Genomic DNA, 10,500 nt, shown 5'->3' on the forward strand with positions numbered 1-10,500 from the left:
ATAATGAATGTGGAACTATACACATTCATCACATTTTAACAACTCAAGAAACCTATGAGTAGGCTACATGCATTTGAGTTTTACCATCATTGACCAATCAAGAGGGAGAGCATGTAAGTGTTGTGGTTTAGAAGGAGTAGGAGTTGGGGTGATGAAAAGACAGTTGAGAAGTGTGATTTTTTTTTTTGACACACAGCACTGTGTAGTGGACGGTCATTAAATATATTAGATGCTTACCCATCTGTCCTGTTTTGTAAATTCTGATAGGCTTGGTGGTTGAATAGCCCCCGTGGCAGCGCATGTTGCCTTGTGAAGGAGTGTCTTTATGGATCTCACGGGCACAACATGCGGCATGTTTGCAACTGAACTGCCACACGCCAATATTGTGCATCTTTATGAATTTCAGTGTATGTGGAATAGGCTTGGCTGTAGATTGGCCACTGTGAGAAATCCCTTGTAACACAAGAAATTGAACACTTTTTCTGTCTGAAACTCTGCACCTGCTAATTCATTCTCTTTACAGAGGCATGGTTTGTAGACTACTGTATGATGTGTGTAAGATTATTATGATGATGATAATGATGATGTTTATTATTATGAAGACTTAATAGCTATTAAGTAGTCCGTCCGTCCGTCCGTCCCCGAAATGTATCAATGGAATCAAAGCGAGCCTAAATTATTATTGGATGATTGTGGTTGTGTGTCAGCGGTCACAACTAAGGAAATCGGTCACTGAGTCAAGTGCCAACCAACCGCGCGTACAAGCGGAGTCACGTGATGTACACAGTCACTCGTTGCGAAATGTAACCGGAGATCACCGACTCTGATGTAACCAACCAACCAACCTCCACTTTGAGAATAAGCGCTAGAATGGCTATGTTTATTCTTATTTCTGGCATATTGTCACTCTTACACATAGCATATTTAAACCCCATATTTTCACCTGAAGGTAAGCCATTAGTTATTATTAAAGCATTACGCCATATGGCGCTTCACTAAATGCGTCAGGTTATTGGTTAACTTTTCTGGTATTGTTAGCGCAGAAAACGTTTTGTCTGGCAGTTAAAACAGTTTTTGGATTGGGCAAAGCAATTTGCCGCGGCCTGATGAAGGCAACAGCGTATCTGCTCTAGTCTATGAAAACCTAAGATGGTGATAGGGTCGTTTGGAGGTTGCAGACGACATGCTGAATTTTTTTATGAAGAATAATTTCCTCTGCCTTTATATCTTTCAGATGAATTTCATTTTAAAACGTGGATGACCGAGGTAGGCTTGCTTCTTTGTAAACACTGTTATTTTTGTTTGTTTGTTTGTTTTAAGTTTGGATAAATAATTTCCAATTTGAGTTTTGTTTGTTTGCTTGTTTGTTTAGAATGGGAAAACGTATGACCTAGGCCTACCTGAATACTACCATAGGCTGCACATCTTCACCCAAAACAGGAGGAGGATCTTGGAACACAACGCGGGTAGATCCTCATTTACCAGTAAGTCCAGTATTCTATTTTAAGTCCAGCCATACCATAACTCTGCTTAAAACTCAGATAACCTTTCATAAAAATTCTCATATGATTTTACTTTTGTGTCTGTAAGGAATGAGGATGCTAGCTGAATTTTGTAAAGTTAGAAGTTGATGATGTTGGTTTAAAAAACTCATATCTTTCTCTCTGTCTTTGTGTTTGTGTGTGCTGCTTGGCTGTATTTGTATAGTGGGGCTGAATCAATTCTCAGATTTGACCTTTGCAGAGTTCAAAAAGGCCTTCCTCCTTCACGAGCCTCAGGTTTGAGTTCTCCTTTAAAAATCCACTCAGGATCAAATTGTTCATGTGAGGTACAGTTGACCTGGGCCTTTTTGTTCACACTGAGATACTGTACATATTTGTTATTTCCAGAGATACAGTTACTTTAGGCTATTTGTTAGATATCTGTTTATATACCTCTCCTTACCCACTGATATATGTGTTAATTGTTCACTTGTTTATATGTTAATAGGCTCCATTGAAACTAAGCTGCTTATTGAAAGGTCCATTCCAGATGGTGCAGTACACAACTTCAGATTCAGACAATATAATTAGCCATTTCCATCAGCTTCATTAAAGGCGCAGTTAGCGATCATACATGAAGCCCCATTTTTTGTCACTTTCAGCAGTCATCTCCTCATGACCACTAGCTGCCCATTCTGTGAAAAACCTGGTCTCTGTAAGCAGCACAGGCTCTGAAAACTGGAAACAAAGTAGGGGCAGCCTCTCCCCAAACAAACCCTGTGTGGAGTTTATCTGTGAATACTGAAGGGAAGACTGAGCTAGCTGTGTGGTGTGTATTGTTTGGTCCTTGGTTAGTAGTTAGGGGGCCTATGTGGTTTCCGTGGAACTGAAACATTTGGAGAGTGGTTGGACTGTCTTCAGTGGTCATTGAACATGAAGAAAAATATGTCTCCATTTTTTCTTTTACCTGCTTTAACCCTATTTTTCTGATGTTGTATATTTCACTGTAAGGCGATACACTACAGGTGAAAAGGGTAAACATTTTAACTAGCAGATATCACTATGAAACTTCCCCAGTTGTTTACTTACATTAACATAAAAAAAATGAATTACAAGTTTTCTGTAATTTAATATTTAAATATGCAAATTAGGCATTATCTAATTAAATATGCTATCATTTGCATAGCCTACATTTCAAAATACAAAATCTGAGCTTTGGATAAAGCTAGGTTCTTTTTTTTTTTTTTTCTTCATTTAAAAATTACACAGGGATTTCTGGATACTTCTTTTGTCCAGTAAATCAGAATATACTGTCAATAGCCTTGGGAAATCGTTTTTTTGACATGTTTTTAAGGACAAAATGTCATATATCAGGTCAGGAATAATATATCAACAAATCCCTCTGTAAATATCTTGTAAATATAGTTTGGTATAAGACTTTGGTTTAGTTTGGTGCATGTAAGTGCTTCAGAAGTGGAGAAAACATAACATAAGATAAAACTTGGCACCAAATTGTACTGGTTTCTAAGCATTATGCTCTCATGTGAAAACTTTTGGCAACACTGTTAGCTGCATGAATAGGCGAGTTCGTGCAGCATCGAGCAGCGCTGCGCAGAACTGTCCATGATGGTTAAGATTGGCGTGTTTACGACTCTGCAGTCGATATCACATGGATATCACATGGCCTTAACTTATCGCGGGAGCAAGCTTCTGCTGCGCAGCAGCGCAGTTTCTCTCCAGGTACTGCGGAGCACAGACCGGCCTAGACCCTGCCTTCATGACGTCAGGACTTTGCCCTAATTGGCTTTTACATCCCTGACGTATGTGCTGGCATTTAGATGCCTCTTCATATCCACAAGGGCCTGTTTCGTCACATGGTCACGTCTAGACTACGGGAAGTAGAAAGTGTCCAACTTCATAGCAGCGTTTGTATCCCCACCCCTGCTGTCACCGGCAGATCTCGCTGCTGCAAGAGGTTAGTTGGCGTTGAATTTGAACGCGCCTATTATCTCACTGTTTTTGCAAAGGCTCATGGGAGCACAATGTAATGATGATGACACCAAGGCATCCCATGCATTCATTTGCCTTACTGGTTCAGTACTTAGGTGCCTCACATTGATCTAACATGATTCTGTTGGATGCATTCATTGCTGTGGCAAAATATGTCAGTTCAACATAACAACACTGTGTTTGAAAGAAAAACATTTGTTTGTTTAGATTAATGTTTTGTGGTTTGATAACCCCTCTTTTCCCTTCCCCTGTACTGTATACGCTTACCTTACTTGATTACTCAAATTGAATGATTATATGAACACAATAAGGATGTAAAGTTTGCAAATGGAAAGTTAGGGCTGTCCAATTTATCAAACCATATTACTGTATGTTACAATTACATGAAACAGTCTAGTTCTGAATGAAACACATCCTTACTGTGCTAAAATAGTAATTCCGATTGAGTAATCCACTTTTTTTTAATTGAATCAAGTAAAAGTAAGCATATATATTAGTGGGAAATCCAGGTCTCTCTCTCTCTCACTCACATACACACACACACACACCTGTCTGTTTGTCTATCTGATCCTTTTACCCTTTCTTTTCTTCATACTTCATACATAGGCTTAGGAAGGCCTTACAGGCCTCAGCTGGTGCTGGCTATGAAGTCGATTAAACTTGAGATCTAACAGAGATCTCTGCACTTTGTGCTCTGAATGGGTGTAGACAAGAACTGGCAGAGCAGGCTATAGGCCTACACTCAAACATACTACTAGACTAATGTTGTATTGTTTATATGGTTCATTTTTGCACACAACCTTGTAGAATATCTTTGCTTTTTGGCATCAACCCCTGTGCTACAATACCAGAAATGTGAGGTTTATTGGCAAAACGCCTAATTGGACCTTTTCAGAATTTGACCTTTGATTAGGGTCACTAAAACCTTCAACCTTTTTTTACGCTTAAGAACTCATAGAACAAAGATATAATAGTCTTCAAAAATTAACATGCAATTCCAACAAACGCCCAAATTAGACACATACTGTAGGCCCCCTGACTATGAAACATAATGCCACTGACTGCTCCTTTAAATATACAGTATGCCACCTGATGTTTAATGTCTGTGTCTTATCCATATTCACCACTGGCTTGTCTCTCTAACAATAACTACAACGTTAGCTGCTCTGTCCCCTCCCTGTGTCCTCAGAACTGCTCTGCTACTACAGGGGGCCACCCTCGCCAAGCAGGGCCCTACCCAGACTATGTGGATTGGAGGACCAGAGGAGATTACGTTACTCCAGTGAAAACACAGGTGAGGGATGGTGCACTTATATACTGTACATATTTATATACATACTTATACATATATATATATATATATATATATATATATATATATATGTAAGGGATAACGGCCGACGAGGTGACCGGTTCGATGGAAATAATGGCTAGGTGGAGGTCTAGAACTCCGGCGACGTGCGAAGCACGGAGACGGAGTTACCTCCGCCGTGCCATTATTTCCATCGAACCGGTCGACCTCGAAGGCCGTTATCCCGCTTATCTCCCGTTTGTATTCATAACCTGTATATTTAGAACATAGTTTTATTCCACCGTTGCGTCCGTTAACATCGCTAAAACTGTCTTGACTGTGGGACTACTTTTCCGCCACATATCAACTTTCTACTTGCAGGACAAAACTGCCGTTACTAGTTCTAAATGGATGGTTGCTATGGCCAAAAGCCAGTCGTTAGTTCTAAATGGCTGGTTGCTACGGCCAAAAGCCAGTCGTTAGTTCTATTGTCAAGCGGGCATATCCCAGGATTCTGATTAACTTTAACTTTGAAAGATCGCTACTTTTATAGCCTAAATGGCATCCAACTAGCTACAATCCACCTCCGTCATATGCTACAATGTTACTATGGTTCTGCACGTCTGTATTTCAGCTTGGATGCAACGTGACAGTTCATTTAAACTTCGCAACGAGTTTGGCGAATTAATATTCAAGTGTGATACGGGAACTACTTCAAAGGTAGCAGGTTATACGAAGTTAATGGCCACCCCATCAGCCAATCAGAGAAGAGAATTCCATTGTTGAGGGAGATAAATATATATATATATACAGTATATATACACAGTATATCAGGGTCTCCGCGGATCCTTAAAAAGTCTTAAATAAAATATACATACAATACAATATAATGTATTATATTTGATTAAAACTCTTGCACTCAAGTTGACTGATCAACTCCAAGACTCAAAAGGGCCTGTCCCAAGGAGACAAAGTATTACCCTATCTTGAAACTTAAACACAAGTGGGGAAACTGAACAGTAGATATAGCCAACTATGCTACTTTGTTTACAATATTTTGAGGCTCATTGAGCTCAATGCAAATCAAACAGGCTAATAGGCTAACTGGAAAAAGCACCATGCCAATCTCTAGCTATGGTGAAGGGTATGTGATGATGTGGGGCTATTTTAATTCCAAAGGCCAAGGCAACTTTATCAGGATGCATAATATCCTGGATCCATGAAATAGCTGGCCTTTAAAAATAAAAACATAAAAATCCTCCTGCTCCTATGGGAATTTAACATAGGGGTCAAATACTCATGCAACCTGTATTTAAGGAAGAACATTTATCTATTTACGATACATTCTTCAATCACAAAGAAAATTAGTGTCCTTAGCGGTTTGATTTTTACTCATTTTTTGAATTAAGGCATTACAATCAATTCTCAAAAGATGATTTTATATTCCTCTTTTTAGTCAACTTTAGCATGGGTGTGAATACTTACTATACCCACTGTATATATATATACACACACACACACACACACACACACACACACACACTTATTTACATATTTATATAGAGACATGGATATTATATAAGGTCAGGGCTCTTATTAATTTAGAGCCCTGTATAAGATGCAATAACATGCAGTGTGTGTATCTGGTGTGATCACACGTGGAGTCATCACACTTGTAGTATGAATGTTTGTATATAGTTATAAGATTGTTGAATATGTTTGTCTGTGTGTGTGTGTGTGTGTGTGTGTGTGTTTGTGAAACATCTATAGGGTCACTGTGGGAGCTGCTGGACCTTCTCCACCACTGGCTGTCTTGAGTCTGTCACAGCCATCGCCACGGGGAAACTCTTGGAGCTGGTAAAAGACTCACACACACAGACACAACATCAACAGACTCCTACCCAGACATGTCTAGGGCACAAGTACAGTAGGCACGTAGGCACACATACAGTACTTTTACATATGTATGTGCTATGCGGTTCTTGCAGTCGGAGCAGCAGCTGATAGACTGTGCCCAGGACTTCAACAATCATGGTTGCTTTGGGTGAGTCTCTCCTCAGTAGTCTGCATTGGCCAAGTGCAGTAGCAGCACGAGTGTGCAGCACTGACAGGTGAACACTAGGCAATTACGATTAAAATGTCTGTTTGCTCAGGAGTGCACATGCAGGAAGTGAGCATGATCATGTGTAGTAGTACTCAGAGTTTTAGCTACCTTCACCTCCTAAACTCAAAAGCCAAAGATAGTGACCATGTAGTTAGCGTTTATTCAAAACTGCTTTCAGTTTTCATGCCAGATAGTCAGGCAGCCATGGGGTCAGACCTGGTTTTGTCGGTTAAAGTTTTTTTTTTTTGCAGAATCTAGTAGACTATGGGTGCCTCTTTAAGATTCAAGAGGGTGCCCGGTGATATCCCTTGGGCAATTTCGTATCTTAAGCCTTTCTTGTCCAATGTTTTGAATATAAGGCGGATATACTACAAGTGAATAGGGTAAAAAAATTAACAAGCAGATACTACTATGAAACTTCACCAGTTGATTACTTAGATCTATATGAAAAATAAATGTATTACAAGTTTTCTGAAATGTAATGTTTGAATATACAAATAGGTATAATGTAATTAAATATGCGCATATTTGCATAAACTTAAAAAGTTCAAATCTGAACATTGGATAAAGCCAGTTTCAATTTGTTTCTTTTCATTTTGTTGACATAAGCAATGAAAAGTATTTTAGAGAGGGAATTATGGATATCTCATTTAGTTATTCAGTAAATCAGAAAATACTATACCAGCCTTTAAAAAAATCAATTTTCGCCATGTTTTTTGGAATAAAATGTCATGTAAATCAGGCTAAGAATAATATATCAACAAACCCCTTTGCAAAAACCTGCTAAACATGGTTAGGTATAAGACTGAAAGGTTTGGTGTATGTAGATGCTTGTGAAGTGGAGATTTTGTTCTCGGAGTGAGAGAGGAAACTCATCCATATTTCCGCCTTATATTCAACACATTGGATAAGAAAGGCTTAATATACGAAATTGCCCAAGGGATATCACCGGGCACTCTCTTAAATCTTAAAAAGGTACCCTTAGTCTACTAGATTCTGCAACAAAAAAAAACTTTAACCGACAAAACCAGGTTCACTTAAATTATGGCATTTGGCTGCCGGACTAAGAGGTTGGAAGTTCATTCCCACTCATGCAATGAAGTGGTGTTCTGCTGAATGTTCATGTTTAGTGTGTGTATGAGTGAAGTACAAATGTAATTTCTGTTGCAGAGGACTACCAAGTCAGGCATTTGAGTATATCAAATTCAGGGGTGGTCTCATGACAGAAGATGGCTACCCATATAAGGCACACGTGAGTATGTCTGTTGGTCATCATCATATTATTCAGGATGTTGAAGAAAGTGACATCTGTGTTTCTTTTGCTATACTCACTTTTTTTTAGCTCAAAGCAAGGTAAACAGCCTGCCTTACATAAACATATGTTCTCTTCTCTTCTCTTCGTGTTTTGTTTTTTGTCTGTCTCATGTGAAGGACAGCACCTGTAAGTTCCAGCCTGAACAGGCTGCAGCCTTTGTCAGGGATGTTGTTAACATAACCAGAGTAAGTGCTTTCAAGGCCTCTGCTACCCTCTACTGGCTGAACAATGCTTTTTTTACTATTTTCTGTGACCTCAAGCAGAATGTAAGGTTTACCTTTTTTTTAATATCCTTACCGTGATTTCTTGACTATTAACCTAGGTTTCTACATTGAGTTTGCAAAATGTCTTTAAATTAAACAGGGAGGGGATATACATGAGAACACATTTGTTTTTTCTGTTAATTTTTGTGGTTAGTACATGGTATTTGGTAGAAGTCAGTTATTGAACCCACAACTTTTCTGGCTACTGCATGCTAGCCCAGCTCCTTAGCTACTACACCCCTATCCCCACCGTATGATGTCATTAGTTTGGATTTAAGTCGATCTTCTAGACATACTGTATGTGTGTTTATACAATATGTGTGTTTTTGTTTATGTTTGTGCTTATGTCTAGTTTGATGAAATGGGAATGTTAGATGCTGTGGCCAGGCTGAATCCAGTCAGTTTTGCATATGAAGTGACGGCTGATTTTGTGCACTACAAAGATGGCATATACAGCAGGTGTGAGCCACAAACTACAGACTGTACATACTCACTCTCTCTCTCTCTCTCTCTCTCTCTCTCTCTACAAGCCTAAAATGTCACCTCCCATCATAAAGCACAGTCACATAGTACATTTCCCCACATTCATCACTCAATTGCAATACCTCTGATCTGACATATTTCTGAGGTCATGAATTCCAACCAGTAGAGGTGTTGATATAGGTGGGGTTTTGGTCTTCCATCACACAGCACAAAGTGTAAGAACTCCACAGAGACGGTGAATCACGCAGTCCTTGCTGTGGGCTACGGAGAACAGGACGGAACCCTGTACTGGATTGTCAAGAACTCCTGGGGCAGCACCTGGGGCAGAGATGGGTAATGGATCATTTGAGTTGATCACTACACAACAGCCCGAACTCTTCATGTCACTACACTGTGGAGTCTCCTGTTCCACAAGCCAAATACAGACCAACATCACTTTATATAAAATAGAGATGCTGAATTTTCTGCAGTTACTGTATGGTACATGAGCCCTTCTATTCTCGTCTTGTTTTGATTGATACACATATTCCTGCATCTATTAGTCCTAGTGCTCAGTCAACACAAAAGCAGTTTTCTTGAGACTTGTTTCACACTCTCACACTCATACTGCACTTCTGTCTTTGCGGTGGTGCGTTCTTGTGTCAGGTACTTCCTTATAGAGCGAGGGCGGAACATGTGTGGTCTTGCCGCCTGCTCCTCCTACCCACTGCCACTGGTGTGAACAGTCTCCCCTCCTTACAGAGTTGACCAGGACGTCCAAGGCAGTGTACACACACAGATGCACTGCTCTACAGCAAAGGGAATTGAGCTCACTGAAGCTCTCACACAAATTGCACCTACAACAATAGAATGTAAGCAACGTTACTGACGGTTTTTATATATCACAGTACTGTATGTTTGCACTATTTTTAGTCAAGGATTCTGGATGCTGTATGACTTTGATTTTGTGTGTTATACAGTATGTGTGAGTGTGTATAGCCAAACTATGGTGGGATTTTATCAGTGTCCTTCTTCACATATTCCCATTTGTACTGACTGTGTCTGTGTTATTAAGCCATTGCTCACAACACATATTGTACAATAGAACACTACTAGCCTTTTGATGTCGGATGGTTTATTATTATCAGTTTTGCTAGTTGAAAGTTTTTATTAACTTCAATTTTATGGCCAGCAACCTACAAATCTAAAGCACCAGATAAGTGTTTTGCTGCTAATAAAGTCATTTAAATCCTGTGGTTTAACACTTGTGATGAAAGTCATTAGATTGAGTCTGGAACACATACGTACATACTACGATTCATAAAAGGTGGAATCACCGTAAGAGAACTTGCTGGTAAAGTTTAAGAAGTTAATTTTCTATTAAGCATTTCCTCATGCACAAATGCACAAACATATGCTATGAATAACCAAAAGTGGCAATCTATTTTTGTTTTGTTTTTTAATGCACAATACTATTATGTTTAAGTAGACTTGATACTGTATGGAGGACTGTCTTAGATAAAACAATGCAAACAGGAGTCAAATGGTAGGCTACTGAATATCTAGATTAGGCT

General features: G+C 39.3%; 1 protein-coding gene across 1 annotated transcript; it reads left to right on the top strand.

The window, feature by feature from the left end:
• Window positions 1-824: 824 nt before the first annotated feature.
• LOC134096020 (pro-cathepsin H-like) lies at window positions 825-10,199 on the top strand. Its single transcript, XM_062549759.1, has 12 exons — window positions 825-949; window positions 1,235-1,266; window positions 1,373-1,484; window positions 1,708-1,778; window positions 4,681-4,785; window positions 6,553-6,639; window positions 6,771-6,826; window positions 8,057-8,138; window positions 8,318-8,386; window positions 8,817-8,923; window positions 9,155-9,280; window positions 9,593-10,199. Exons 1-12 carry the CDS (start codon window positions 871-873, stop codon window positions 9,666-9,668), a joined length of 1,002 nt encoding a protein of 333 aa, XP_062405743.1. The 5' UTR covers window positions 825-870; the 3' UTR covers window positions 9,669-10,199.
• Window positions 10,200-10,500: the final 301 nt, after the last annotated feature.

The sequence above is a fragment of the Sardina pilchardus genome, chromosome 11 (genome assembly GCF_963854185.1).
Source record: "Sardina pilchardus chromosome 11, fSarPil1.1, whole genome shotgun sequence".
Taxonomy (NCBI): Eukaryota; Metazoa; Chordata; class Actinopteri; order Clupeiformes; family Clupeidae; genus Sardina; species Sardina pilchardus.